Raw genomic sequence first — 14,007 nt, 5'->3', positions numbered from 1 at the left:
CCCCCGCTAATGCTAAGAATTCAAATGCGCACCCGAGCGCAACGCTTCCCGAGTTGGCCTCGCGTCGGATGTAAAAAAGGCCTGGGATCCAAGATGATCATATTTCCTTCTTCCACCTCGTGCCTCGTAGCCCTCCCCCCCGCCCTTCGCTCATTGTTCCCCAAGGAGACGGGCGGTGATGTCGCCCATGTACGCCTCCTCCAGCTCGTAGTCTCGCCCGTGGTTGCGATCTATGCCCACGTATATGAAGGCCTCGACGACGGCGTCGAGGTCGAAGCCCATGGTGACGAAGCGGTCGATGAGATCCTTGTTGTAGCCCTTGTATCTTCATCCCTCGTCAGGCCGGGCACTCGGGAGGCGAGGCACGTCACCTACCTATTAAAATCATCCGACTTGGCCGTCGCCGACTGGCCACCGTTCTTCTTCATCCAGCCGTTCAGGTCGAAGGATGGATTCCTCGCACCGGCGTGCCGGATGGCCCACTCCTGCGCCTTGCGGGCGAAGCGCTCGGGCTCCTCGACGAGCATGCTCGCCACCTCGGCGTCTTGCGGGTCCTTTGGGTTCGGGGATTCGAGCAGCATGCGGAGAGAGAGGAGCGCCGTTTTTATCGTCTGGACGGGAGACCAGCCGCTGCCGAGGGTGTCGAGACAGATGGCGCCCTGGAGAGGAACAGGCGTGAGAGGTAAGCCGATGAACGGACGATGGTATGGGGGGAGGGGGGGAGGGGGGAGGGAGGGGTGACGGCTGGGGGCGGGCGCACAGTCTGGCTGCTGACGTTGGGATGCCAGATCTTGGTCTCGAAGCGCATGAGGGGCGACTTGAAAGGATAGTTGTCCGGTATCTGGATGTCGATGCTGTACGTGCCCCCGGCGTAGGGCGTGTCGGGGGGCGCGGGGATGGTGCCCTTGAGGTGCTTGAGGGTGACGCCGTCGGCGGGTGCTGCGTAGACGCCGGAGTGATCCCGGTCGGCTTGGATATCAGCCAGCTCCTTGGCGATGCGACGATCACGGCTCGTCGTCATGGTGTCGGTCGGGGGCGGCGTGAAGTTGAATGCAATACTGTAATGGATGTTCTGCCGGCGTCGAGTGACGGAGAGGGCCCTTGGTGGCGGGTTTGGTGGGAGGGAACGACGTGGAATACAGCCGACGATGATGGAATAATATACTCTGCGGGAAGCATCACCTATTACAGTACAGGCTACCGGACAAACGGCAAAGCATCTGCTCCGTACAGTACGGAGTACTCCATACTGATTACTGTACTCCGTAGCTGCGCAGTACTTGCAAGTAAGCACTTGTAGGTAGCATTCAGGAGGGGCGATGAAAGTATATACATGTACAACTACTGCAGGTGTACAGTACGGAGTACAATGTACAGTAATTACGAGAACCGCAGCAATATGCCGGTGTACCTGAGTACTTCCTTACCTAGTACTCTGTATTACTTGCAAGTGAGTACAAGTAGGCGGTCTACAGTACAAGTAGGCGGTCTACAGTACAAGCAAGTAGTACTGTACTGTGCAGCACATGCGGCGTACCGCCCACGACGTCAGTAAGTATTACTAAGTTCCTACAGTACTTACACGGAGAACAGAGTACAGAGTATTACAAGTATTAATATTCCTACGTAAACGCACCTGGAATGACCACAAGTAAGGTGGCCATTCCCTGTACCTGCAAGTATCAACTTCGCACCAAGCGCGGGAGTAGCCATGAGTACGGAGCACAGTCCCTCGAGCCTACAGGTACTGTGCTTGCCTAGCTTTCGATACCAAGTACAGCACAGTGCAATCGTTACAAGCATTAAGTAGAGAGAGAATGGTTCACACCAACACGCACATGGACGGCGACCAAGACAATAGCTGAGTCCAGCCGACGACGGACTTGAGCCTCGACACGGTGCGGTGCGGTGCGAAGGATAGTCCATCTTTCCATTCATTCGGGACCGATTGTGATACTAGGCTCCTCTCTCAAAAAGCCATGGATAGTTTGCGTGATTTGGGAGGTTCATGGGTATTATGCGGGTGCGATGAACGCTTACTTACTGGAACCAAGGGCCTTCCTCGGCGCTCCGTGCTGACCGAAACATGCACTGTACCGTGCGCCGAGTGGACACAGCTCCCCCCAAGAGACAACACTCCGTTGGCTTATTCGGCGAGTCTCGAGGCGACATGTCCGAATATGAAGAACTGCTGGGGATTTCGTTTTGCAGAGCAGAGTACCTACGGCTACCGCGATGTGCATGTCTGTCGCGTTCAATCCTTTCCATGTCCCTTTCTCGTGTACATGTACTGCTGCATACAGTATGAATACAGAGCTATTTACTCCGCAGCACCTCATACCAGCAACCTTATTTGTTGCATCCAAGGCCACCATCTGACGCATATAAGCGATCGAGATCCTTCCCTCTCGACAAGTCAAATAATACCGAGACTACATGTACTAGAATTGCAAGACGGAACACATCTGTTCTTTTGAGATTTTGCAGCAGGCCAACCCTCGGGTAAAGCAATGAGATCCAAGTGACTTGTTCTACAGGGTAGGTAGTTGTACTGTAAGCATTGCGGGCAATGGGTCCACAGGGGTGCATGCATGCGAAGGAAGCTCGGTTGGCGCAGAGTAATAATGCAACCACTGTACATGCACCATTCCAGGCACAGGTAATGTCAAGAAAAGCTCCAATGAGTCCGACGGAACGAAAACTTCATTTAGCTGTGCTTCAACCATGGAGCTTTTTCTGACGAGCGGGCTGTTGTGTTGATGCTGCGACAATGCAACACATCACGTGACCCGGCCTCTCCAGCACGTGACGTCTGGAGCTGCGTCGTGTCTCCCTGCCGCCTACAAGTACAAGCCGGCAAGGCGTTCGAGGTCCATGATCCCAACATCTGTTAGCCACAGACCTACATACCTTCATCTTCATCACCCCTCACTCACTCACTCACTCGCCCACCTCACCACTCCATCATCCTCGCGCCCTCGACCCGGATTCAAGGTAGCATTCCTGCGCGGAGTGCATAGTGCATTGCGGGCAATCGAACCGCTTGCTTCACTCGTCGACGCAAGCTCCGCGTTGCCATGGTAAGCTCGTCGCCGCCGTCGACGGCCCATCCGCTCTCGCACCCTCGCTCACTGTGACGCAGGGCCAAGGACAGTCTGGCCTCGGAGGCAGCGGAGGCGGCGAACCCCGCGATGACAAGGAGAAAAAGGTAGGCGGACGCCTTGGGATGGACCCGGCAGTCCGTGGCATCGGCTGACGCCGCGCCGATGCAGAAGGAGAAGCCCAAGTACGAGCCCCCCCCTCGGCCGACGACACGCGTCGGCAAGAAGAAGAGAAAGGCGGTCGGAACGACGGCGGCGGTGAAGCTCCCCACCGTCTTTCCGACGAGCCGATGCAAGCTCCGCCTCCTCCGGATGCAGCGAATCCACGACCATCTCCTGCTAGAGGAGGAGTACATCGAGAACCAGGAACGTCTGCGTAAGGCGAAGACGTCCAAGGAGGGGGCGACGGTCGGGCTCGACGCCGACATCGACAGGCTGGCCGACGAGCGAAGCCGCGTCGACGACATGCGCGGTAGCCCCATGGGAGTCGGGACTCTGGAGGAGCTCATCGACGACGACCACGCCATCGTCAGCAGCACGACGGGCCCCGAGTACTACGTCAGCATCATGAGCTTCGTCGACAAGGACCTGCTGGAGCCGGGCACCAGCGTCCTGCTGCACCACAAGACGGTCAGCATCGTCGGCGTCTTGACCGACGACACGGACCCGCTCGTCAGCGTCATGAAGCTGGACAAGGCGCCGACGGAATCCTACGCCGACATTGGCGGCCTCGAGCAGCAGATCCAGGAAGTCAGGGAATCGGTCGAGCTGCCGCTGCTCCACCCGGAGCTGTACGAGGAGATGGGCATCAAGCCGCCCAAGGGCGTCATCCTCTACGGCGCGCCCGGCACGGGCAAGACGCTGCTCGCCAAGGCCGTGGCCAACCAGACGTCGGCCACCTTCCTGCGCATCGTCGGCAGCGAGCTGATACAAAAGTATCTCGGCGACGGCCCGCGACTGGTCCGTCAGCTGTTCCAGGTACGTGTCCCCCCCCACCCCCGGGCGCCGCCGAGGCGACCGAGGAAGGAAAGCAGGCAGGGACAGAGGCTAATCCGAGGGCGCCAGGTGGCGGGCGAGAACGCGCCGTCCATCGTCTTCATCGACGAGATCGACGCCATCGGCACCAAGCGCTACGATTCCACCTCGGGCGGCGAACGGGAGGTGCAGCGGACCATGCTCGAGCTTCTCAACCAGCTCGACGGCTTCGACGACCGCGGCGACGTCAAGGTCATCATGGCCACCAACAAGATCGAGACGCTCGACCCGGCCCTCATCCGACCGGGCCGCATCGACCGGAAGATTCTGTTTGAGAACCCGGACCAGAACACGAAGCGCAAGATCTTCGTCCTCCACACGTCCAAGATGAACCTCAACGACGACGTCGATCTCGAAGAGTTTGTCTCGCAAAAGGACGACCTGTCGGGCGCCGACATCAAGGCCATCTGCTCCGAGGCGGGGATGCTCGCGCTGCGGGAGCGGCGCATGCGCGTCCAGATGGCCGACTTTCGGTCGGCGAGGGAGCGTGTCCTGCGCACCAAGCAGGAGGGCGAGCCCGAGGGACTGTATTTGTAGTTGCGCAGCCGTGCGCCGCCGAGCGCGGTTGGAGCGGCAGGGCAGAAGGTGCAAGCGGCAGGGATTTGCTGCGACAGCGGATCATGTAGCATCTATGCCACACAGCCATGTATGATAGCAGCTTCCCATCCATGGATAGAAATGCGCCGCGTGCCTGTATTTCGCCGAGGCTCCTATATGTGTGCGTGTCATGTACCTGCCCGCCCCGAGGCGTTTGCGGCGGGCGTTCCGAGTCCAGCTACAGTACTATCTACAAGTGAAGCGACCGCTCGTCCCGTCCAAGCAGGGTGACCCTGCGAGACCCTGCGTGAACTTGCCTGACCTGCATGGCCTTGCGCGACCTTCCCCAAAAGTAGCAGCACGGCGACCCTCTGCCACGGTCTGCACATTCTCACCTTCTCACGCTGGCTGGGCGTCCTCGTTCTCACTGGGCATAGCCCACGCCGGCGACGTTCTTGACGGGTATGCTGGGTTTGGCGGGCCCATTCGCATGGTTTGCGTGCACGTCACGCTTCACGGCCGTCGGCGCATGGTTGTAGAGCCAACGGGCGACGAGGAAGCTGCCGAGGGCCCAGGCCCAGACGAAGACGGCGATGGACGAGGTGACGAGCAGAGCGGGCACGAGGACGAGGAAAGCGAGGGAGATCCAGAAGAGGGCGAAGACGATGGCGGTGCCGAGAGCAAAGGCGACGGTCGAGGCGGCGAAGAAGACAAAGAGGAGGAGAGGCAGAAAGGACAAGGCAAGCTGGGAGGCGGCGAAGGACTAATTTGGAGCCGTCTTCCGTCAGCACAAACGAAGGCTGTCGCGCGAACGGGGGGGGGGGGGGAGCTGTCGGCGCCGCCATCGAGCTCGAGAGGGGTGTCATCGAGAGGAGTGTCATCGAGAGGGGGATGGTCGAGGAGGGGAGATGGGATGGCCGAGAGGGTTGGGAGCAGAGGAGGCGGGGTGGTGGGCAGAACGTACAAAGAGGATGGGCCGCGATGAGGCAAATGTCGAGGCCGAGTCGTAGGCGCGATGGCGAACCGACGGCTTCACCACCTGGTCGAGGGAGCGCTGGACGAGGGAGTAGATGGCTCCAGCCTTGCCGTTGGCCTTGTCGCCGACCTGCGGCTGGACATTTTGCTTCGAGGACATGGTGGGGGAGAGGTGGGGGGGAAGGGGGTTTGGTATGTGTGGCGAGCAGTGCTGGCGGCGGGTGCTGCTGGATGCTGATGCGTGCGGGGATGCGATCTGGAAGCTGCCTGCTTCAGCGGAGCGGCCGGATTTTGCCGTCGAATCTTTCGTCCTTGCTTCGTCTTGGGAAGCAGATTCACTTGACGGTCGCTTCGGTTTCGGATGTGTCGTTGTTGTTGTTGTTGTCAGGAAGTCGAGTTCGATTGAAGTCAGACGTCAGAAGGAAGTCGGAACTTCAGAGTTCGATGCTTAGCGCCGTGGTGGCCTGAATTTGGACTGGTGACGCAACTGAGGACGGTACGAAGCATGGGGCAACCAACGGACCCCCCCCCCCCCCCCCCCCCTTCGCCCCCCGCCAAACCCCGGCAGCTTGCTCATCAAGCTCACCATGATTCACTGGCGCAAGCACTCGGTGCGTACGAGGCAATTGGTGCGCCGCGGCAAGTGGTTTGCGAGCATGATCGCCGTCGCTGCCAGAGAGACTGCGTGACCATTTTGTCGTCTTTCGCCGCTTGCATGTGACTGTGCGTCCAAGTGTACTAGAGGTAAGTAGTTGCAAGTACTTAAGTACTGTACATGTACTTTACTAGCACGTACGCATAGCATACTTTGCACTTGTGCACCAGCGGTATATATATATTGAAGGTACTTTGTACTCCCTCCGTACCGCACAGTGGTGCGCAGTACCTACCATAAACATGCACTTGTAAATACATGGCTGGGACAGACCGCCTGTTCAGGTTATACTCTGCATGTACATGTACTGTGCTCCGTCCACGGTAGAGCAGGCAGTGCAAGTTCTGTATCTCGACGGGCAATAATAATCAACAAGAAAGTATCCAAGAACCTGCTCACTTGGCCATGCATGTCATTACTGCTAAACGACATTCTTTCCCACTCCAACGCAAAAAGCTGACACGCTCGACGCAAACACAGACCCTACAAGCATTCCTCTGTGGTGCTTGCTCGAGCTGGACAATTCGTCGGCGATACGCAAGTACGGAGCCCATGTAAGTACTGTGTTGTACGGAGTAAGTACACACGAGAGGAGATACGACCAAGTACTTGGATTAAGTCAAGTAATTAATTACTTGCACAAGTACACCTAGGTTCTTGTACTGTACTCACAAGTACGGAGTCCTAGAAACATAAGTAATGTACTCCGTACTTGTACAGGTAAACGAGTAGTTACAAGTATGTACATTTGCTATGCATGGCAAGCACTTACAAGTACACTCACTACTCCGTACTTGCACCCTGTATACCTACCTACTTGTACAGTGCGGTACAATGTTCTCACGGTCTGTACTGAAGTACGTGTATAAGTATTATTGATTTACAGTATATTCCTGTATTCCGGACGGAGCACCTTATGGTTCGTTCATTCAAGTCGGAGACACCCCATATACTTACTATTTGCAGAAGACCTATGGAGTAGCGCAGGAACTATTATTCCCATTGTCATTACGGACACACTTGTAGTGTTGTACTCGCTGTACAAGTACTTAGTTTACAGTACATGTACACTTACTTCTACAAAGTTCTTCCAGTACTTACTTACAGTATACAACTATTAAATACTTGTACTGTATGTGCTTACGGAGTGCAACTTCTTACCCACACACACATACTTGGTACTTGTGCAACTATTTACAGACAGTCTCACTGCGCATGTGTACTTGTGCAGTACTTGTGACTGGCACCATGGACCATGTTCGTGCGAACCTTGGGGTTGAGTTGAAATGAGGTCCAAAATGCGCAAATTTGGCAAAAAAGAATACCAGGATCCACAACTTCCTCGTTGTCCTCTGTGAGACTCGAACTCACGACCTTCGGATTACCCAGAGTAAATCTGGTCATATGAATATGAGACCGACGCTTTAACCAACTAAGCCAAGAAGACTGTGCCGATCCGACATGCCGACCAGTTGCTATCATTCCCTATACTCCATCTCCTCCGTCTCCTCCATGCACCCATCACTAGGCTCAGCAACCGAGAGGGTATATCCGCCATCATGAGAATCGATGAGTGAGACGCCCGATCGACCTTGGAGCCTTGCCGGGCCAAGCTTGACAACAACGACAAGGGGCTTCCGTCGCGCGCTTCTCCGCAATGTCAAAACATGCCCCGACCGACGCAGGCCGAGAGCGCGCTGCCACCTACACTACACCGGCGGCGTGCACCCGAAGCTTGTCGACGAGCTCTTGCCGTCAAAGGCGGCGATGAGTCCTTCGACGCTCGAATAGACGCCCAGCACCGTGGTGACGACGCTGCCGAGCATGTAAAACAGGTTGAAGAGGTTGAACCACGGCTTCATCATGAAGGCGCGCTTCCAGCGGGCGAAGCCCGTGTCGACGTAGTTGTACTGCCGCGTGCTCGGGTCGAAGCGCTCCTCGGCTGTCATGGCGTCCTTCCGCAGCCAGAAGCCGAGGCCGACGAGGGCGGGAAAGGTGTAGGTGAAGCTCAGGATGAACAGGGCGCCGACGAGGCCCGAGATGTAGTTGAACTGAGGGATGGTCGCGGCGATGATGAAGGCGAGCGCCCAGTAGACGGGAATCATGACGGCCCAGGCGATCTTGCCGATGCGCTTCGTCAGCGGAGGCAGGTGGAAGATCTCCTCGAAGACCTCGATGTAGATGACCTTGAAGCCGATGTTGCCGTAGAGCGCGGCGGCGATGAGGCCGGTGATGAGGTTCAGGATGTTCGCCGCCGTCTGGAAGCCGTAGGGCGACAGCCCCTGCATGACGGGGTTGAACGAGTACTGACCCTGGTACGAGTAGACGAAGATGCCAAAGAACATGTAGACGCAATAGATGAAGACCTCGCCGCAGAGGAGGGCCTTCCAAAAGTCCCACGGGTGCCTCATCTCCGACAGGAAGGCGACAAAGGCCATGCAGCCGCCGTAGGAGTAGACGGCCTGGTTGAGGCCGTTGAGGGAGCCGACGAAGCCGGAACCGCCGGTGGAGAGGCCGTCCGGGGGCGTGCCGGCAAAGGTCTGGACCGGACCGGGGCCGAACTCGGGGCCGAAGGAGGCCTCGGTGGCCTTGAAGTTTGGCGGATAGTTGGCGACGACGCCCATGCTGCGGCCAGCGTCAGCGAGCGCAAGCACCGCACCGCGCCGAGTCCGGCGAGTGCGAGGGGACGGTAAGGCAGGGGGAGGGGAGGGGGACTCGGACTCGGACAACGCACCAGAGGAAGATGATGATGAGGTTGATCCAGACGGCAAAGTTGGCGATCCAGGCGAACCGCTGCAGCGTTCGGATCTGGCCGACGATGCAGCCGGCGGCGGTGAAGATGGCCAGGCAGGCGATGAAGCAGATGCCGTCGCCGTTGCTGTCGTTGTCGCCCTGGGAGATTTGCGAAATCGACTGGCCGTTGCTCAGGATGAGGGCGGCGACGTTGAGGAGCAGCTGCAGGCCGAGCATGAAGTTGACGACGTGGCGCGAGACCTGACCGAAGAGGCGGAAGAAGAGGTCGCCGTAGGTCAGGAGGGGAAAGCGATCCGAGTCGAGGCCGCTGAAGCTTCGCCAGATGATCCACCCGGAGCTGCCCCGGCGCGGCACCCCGTCAGCCTCGACGGTCGGAGGGGGGAGGGGGGGTTATAGGAGCGAGCCGACGTACTAGCCGGCCATGACGCCAAAGACGGTGTAGAGGGCGATGCCGGGGCCGTAGCCCATCTGGGCAAAGGCCCAGGGGGTCGAGAAGGGGCCGAGGACGTCGGTGGTGATGAGGAAGAAGACGGCACCCCAGCTCGCCGTCCGCAACGCTCGACTCGCCGTCTTCCACTCCTGCTCCGAGACGCCGTGGGAGACGGCGACGGACTCGGGATCCTCGTTGACGACCTCTTCCTCAGCACGGTCGAGGACCGAGTTCAGGCCATCGTTGGCCGGTTCCGCCGCCGGCTCGGCCTTGGGCGCCCGAGAGAAGCGGCTCTTGATGACGGACTTGAAGGTGCGGGGGCCGCGAGCCTCCCTGAAGGCCTTGTTGGCCGCATCCTCGTCGGCGCGCGTGATGGCGGCCCAGTACATGAACTCCTCGAAGGAGATGGAGGTGTCGCGCGAGTCGAGCGGCTGGTGCACGGCTTCCTCGTGGGAGGCGGTGGCGTCCTGGCCTGGCACGAGGGCCACGTCCCGGTCCCGTTCCCGCTTCTTCTCCGACACTGCCTCTTGCTTCTTCTCCGACTCCCCCTCCGGCGGGGGCGGAGGAGCATCGGCGACGTCGATGGGTTCCGCCGTCATGGCGGGCGATCTTGGCTCGTCGGGCTCGCCGGGCACGTCGGACTCGTCGAACTCGTCGAACTCGTCGGGCTCCTCAGCCTCCTCAGGCTCCTCTCGCAAAGGCACTGGGCTATGGGGTCGGAGCGGAAGGGAGCAACGCGTGCGTTGGTCGGCGTTGGTCGACCTGATGATGGTTGGTGCTGGCGGATGGCCTCCTCTCGTCGCTCTCGACCGGCCACGAGGCGGCCGACTTTGTTATAAGGCCCCGAACCCGTCGAGCCGACGACGGCTCAGGGGCCCAGGGCTCGCTAGCATCGATGGATCGGCGTCGATGCTAACGACCGGCCAGCAGCCGTCGCCGGGGACAGTTTAGTGAGCCTCCCCATCCTCTGCGTTTTTTTGACTTTTGCATGGGAAAGGGGGTGGAGGCAGGTACGGTACCGAGTACCGAGTACCGAACGCCAGACGCTTTCATCGCACAGCCAGCCGCAACAGCGGCGTACGACCAAGGTTGAGTTGCGTGTTCGTCTGCGGCAGCGATGACGGCCGTCGTGGCGAGTATGGGCGAGCTAATAATAACCCACCTTACCCTGCTCCCTGTGGTCGTGCTTGGCCGTATGCGTCGACGGGTGCACGCCATGATGGAGTGGCATGGTTGGATTCGTGCCTACGCCTGGCACGCGTACAGCATCACATCACCGTTCCGCACCACCTCCTCCTGCCCACGCACGAACACGTATGCCATCCTTCCATCCATGCATCCATCCATCCCCTTGGCTTGGCTGCCCTTTGGTCGATTGTGTGCTTGCCAGGTATTGGCTCGACGGGCGGCGGCACGAGGCTGGCTGTCGGAAACGAATCAAAGAGCTTTGGCGCCGAGACGAAGGCAAGCCAATCGATGGGCGTTCAAGCCATGTTGAAGGAGCCGGCCTGGCAGCTCGAGGAGCGACGAGGGGACGTCCTGCTCCGGCTTGGCTTGCTTGGCGACGGGCGAGATTGTTGTTCGTACGAACGAGGCATAGAGGGAGACATTTGGCCAGGTTGGGACATGGCCAGTACGCACGAGGTAGGTTGGCGTCGGTGGGGGGTAAAGTACTGGGTACGGAATGCAGATGTCGGCGCGCCGTGCTGGTACCTGTTCCCGCTCGGTTGAGCCGTAATATTCTTGGGTATGTTCCGTCTACGGCGTGGTGCAGCCCCCGTACTCGGTAACTGAGCCAAGGTACCTGTACTTGCCGGATTCATGACAGCTGTTGCGGCGTGCTCATTGGTGCTCCTCCGTGCGGGGTGCTAGTGCCATTCCGGGCCCACTGCCAATGGCGGGATCGGACAGCCGACCAGATCTAGGCGACCAGTGGCCTGCCGCCTGGGGTCTGTGGACACTGCGCGACTCCTCCCTTGAACTCCTCGACCTGCGAGGGCATGTACATACATGTCCCTACTAACATGACACTGTTTGTGGCCTGTAGGTAGCGCACCCTTTATAATTGCATCGGCATGTACAGTACACGTAGGTGCGCACGGAATCACGGAGAGGCAAGCAAGTACATGCACCTTCACCTACATGTACTTACAGCGGCTGCAGCACAGGCAAAGCAGCTGCAAGCGCCGTCGCCTCTAGTGTGTCGCACCCTTCCATTCCATTCTGCGATGCGCTGCAAACGACATCGTCCGACTGCTACATGGCGCGCATCGACCCCGGACGTCGAAGCAGCAGGGAATGTGGCCGTGCAGGAGACAGCACTGATGGCGCTCCCCCCCCCCCCCCCCCCCCTCGAGACGGCGGTGGGAGCAGGGAGCAAAGGCCGGCGGCTCAGTCCCTCTCGCAAGATATTCCGACCCATACGTACTACACACATTCGTACGGGCGGATAGACGTAGAATCTACGGAGTCTTCATTCGTACTTGCATGCCGGGTTATAGCCCCACCTCGATATGAGCATGGTACCAGGCCATCCATCGTGAAGAAATTCCCTCCTCCGAGGCTGTGGCGGTGCCCAATGGTTGGTCAGGGCTAGGACGGACAATGAAGACGGCCCGGGAACCAAAATACCTCGGGGAGCTCAGCCTAATTCCGCCATGCCCTTCCAACAGGAATAATTACATGCAATTACATGTGCTCGGTACTGTACGGATGGACGAAAGGGGCAGAGGAGGGGGGATGTTGTGCGTGGCGCTCGAAACGATGTACTTGCCCAAAATACATGCACATTCTTACGTAGCACTGTTGCGCTGTAATACCTTAGCACTGTACTCTGCATAGATAGGTAGGTAGTATCTTAATACTCCACTTCGTAAACCTAAGAACTCCGTCTACCTTCTGTGCTCCGTATATCTGCTGTGCTCCGTGCACCTGCTGTGCTCCGTATACCTGCTGTGCTCCGAATACCTGCTGTGCTCCGTATACCTGCTGCACTCTGTATACTAGTATGCACCTACGGTATTCCGTATACTTTCTAGGTACTCTAGTTGCAGGTACAAGTAAAAGTACATCTGCAGAATACGTACAACTACGAGCATGGGCGCGCTGATCGACGCTAAACTACCGACGGGTGCCGATACTACCCAAGCCGCCAAGAAATGCATCAACGACCATGCATACAGAGACAGCACCGAGGTATCCCGTACATTACCTACTTACTTACACCTACCTATCCGCACCCGCACAGGGTACAGTACTATCCATGTCCTTGTACATTTGTTGCAGCAATACTAATGCGTGCAAGTACCCAACTGGTACCGATCTGCGCGGCACATGTACTGTGCCCGTGGAGGGCAACCGTCATCCCCCCCCCCGCAGAGGTAGAGTGCATCCTCTGGCTGTCCCCCGAGCTGGCAGAGTTGCTTCGTCGACCTTCGAAGCGTTGTGTTTGTTGGAGTGATGCTTGATAATGCAGTACGCACACTCTTTCTACCGGAAAATGAAAGAAAAAGGATGGATGAATGAATGATGAATGGAATGCAGACGGGCCATGTCGCATCACGGCCTACGTCAGGCATACCAGAGGAACAGCACCATGTACATGTACAAGGGCCCTGCGTTGTGCTCCGTCCTGGTACCGAGTACTGTAGACAAGCTCGCGCTCGGACCGTCGCGGGTGCTGGTCTCTGTGAGCCATACAGTATTAATTAATACCTGCGCGGTACTTGCGAACATGCCTGCGAGTGTACTCCGTACAGACTACGGAGTGCATGTACTTACTACACACCACACCACCATCCACGCACAGTTCATGTAATAATAATATAGCAGGACTGCCTACCAGTTGTAGCAGTACGAGGGCATACTGACTTGGTAGTGGGTACATACTAGGTACCTAGCATGGACGGAACGGAATCAAATGGCAGCAGCGCAAGCGAAGGGAACGAACGACGTTGCCATCCTGCCTTCGACCCGCGCCACCCAAGGCAAACTGTGCTTGCAGATGCAACGGAGGAGAACCCGCAGAGATGATCGTCTTCCTGCGGCTCTCAACGAACCGTGTCACGCGCAGCGCTACCTCGGTCGTTGAGTGCATGCATGGTACGTATGGACTGCGCATGTCCTCGTGCCTGCAAGTACATGTACATGCGAGGCGACTGAGACAAAGGCCGCCACGAAGACATGGCCTGCATGCCCACCTCGGTGCACTGACGGGCCCCGGTACCATCGTGCACCTGCCCTGTCCGTTCATACCCTACCTCGCAGTACCAGGTACCTCAGTAGGACTTGCAAAAACTGCCCGGAGAGCACAAAGACTGGGAAGAGGAGGTGGTAGTCATAAGCGCCGTGGGTTGTACGTCGGATATGCACAGGTATCACGCGAGTACGGAGTACTTGCACTTACATGCATATGCACGCACAATATCGTCAACCACGCACCACCCAATCCATTCTTTTCATCTAATACCATCCGCTCAATCCGCTCGCTGCCACTCGCAACATTCCCAACAGAATCTGAA

At 58.0% G+C, this 14,007-nt stretch overlaps 4 protein-coding genes and 1 non-coding gene across 5 annotated transcripts; 1 reads left to right on the top strand and 4 right to left on the bottom strand.

Moving 5' to 3' along the window:
* Nucleotides 1-150: 150 nt before the first annotated feature.
* On the bottom strand, nucleotides 151-1,021 carry DCS_04127 (ubiquitin conjugating enzyme; the record flags this gene model as incomplete). Its single annotated transcript, XM_040801439.1, has 3 exons — nucleotides 151-325; nucleotides 376-659; nucleotides 761-1,021. The coding sequence occupies 3 exons, from the start codon at nucleotides 1,019-1,021 to the stop codon at nucleotides 151-153; spliced, it is 720 nt and encodes a 239-aa protein (XP_040656472.1).
* Nucleotides 1,022-3,077: 2,056 nt separating this feature from the next.
* Nucleotides 3,078-4,673, top strand: DCS_04126 (26S proteasome subunit P45 family protein; the record flags this gene model as incomplete). The annotated part of the gene is made up of 3 exons (XM_040801438.1): nucleotides 3,078-3,080; nucleotides 3,143-3,208; nucleotides 3,273-4,673. 3 exons carry the CDS (start codon nucleotides 3,078-3,080, stop codon nucleotides 4,671-4,673), a joined length of 1,470 nt encoding a protein of 489 aa, XP_040656471.1.
* A 424-nt stretch (nucleotides 4,674-5,097) lies between these two features.
* On the bottom strand, nucleotides 5,098-5,808 carry DCS_04125 (uncharacterized protein; the record flags this gene model as incomplete). Its single annotated transcript, XM_040801437.1, has 2 exons — nucleotides 5,098-5,436; nucleotides 5,638-5,808. 2 exons carry the CDS (start codon nucleotides 5,806-5,808, stop codon nucleotides 5,098-5,100), a joined length of 510 nt encoding a protein of 169 aa, XP_040656470.1.
* A 1,841-nt stretch (nucleotides 5,809-7,649) lies between these two features.
* Nucleotides 7,650-7,750, bottom strand: DCS_t46. Its single transcript has one exon. It is a non-coding gene; the product is annotated as a tRNA-Met (tRNA).
* Nucleotides 7,751-8,012: 262 nt separating this feature from the next.
* Nucleotides 8,013-10,718, bottom strand: DCS_04124 (Transmembrane amino acid transporter family protein; the record flags this gene model as incomplete). The annotated part of the gene is made up of 4 exons (XM_040801436.1): nucleotides 8,013-8,928; nucleotides 9,038-9,394; nucleotides 9,470-10,190; nucleotides 10,655-10,718. The coding sequence occupies 4 exons, from the start codon at nucleotides 10,716-10,718 to the stop codon at nucleotides 8,013-8,015; spliced, it is 2,058 nt and encodes a 685-aa protein (XP_040656469.1).
* Between the last annotated feature and the right edge of the window lie 3,289 nt (nucleotides 10,719-14,007).

Source organism: Drechmeria coniospora, chromosome 02 (assembly GCF_001625195.1).
Source record: "Drechmeria coniospora strain ARSEF 6962 chromosome 02, whole genome shotgun sequence".
NCBI lineage: Eukaryota > Fungi > Ascomycota > Sordariomycetes > Hypocreales > Ophiocordycipitaceae > Drechmeria > Drechmeria coniospora.
This window is presented reverse-complemented; position numbering and strand designations above follow the sequence as displayed.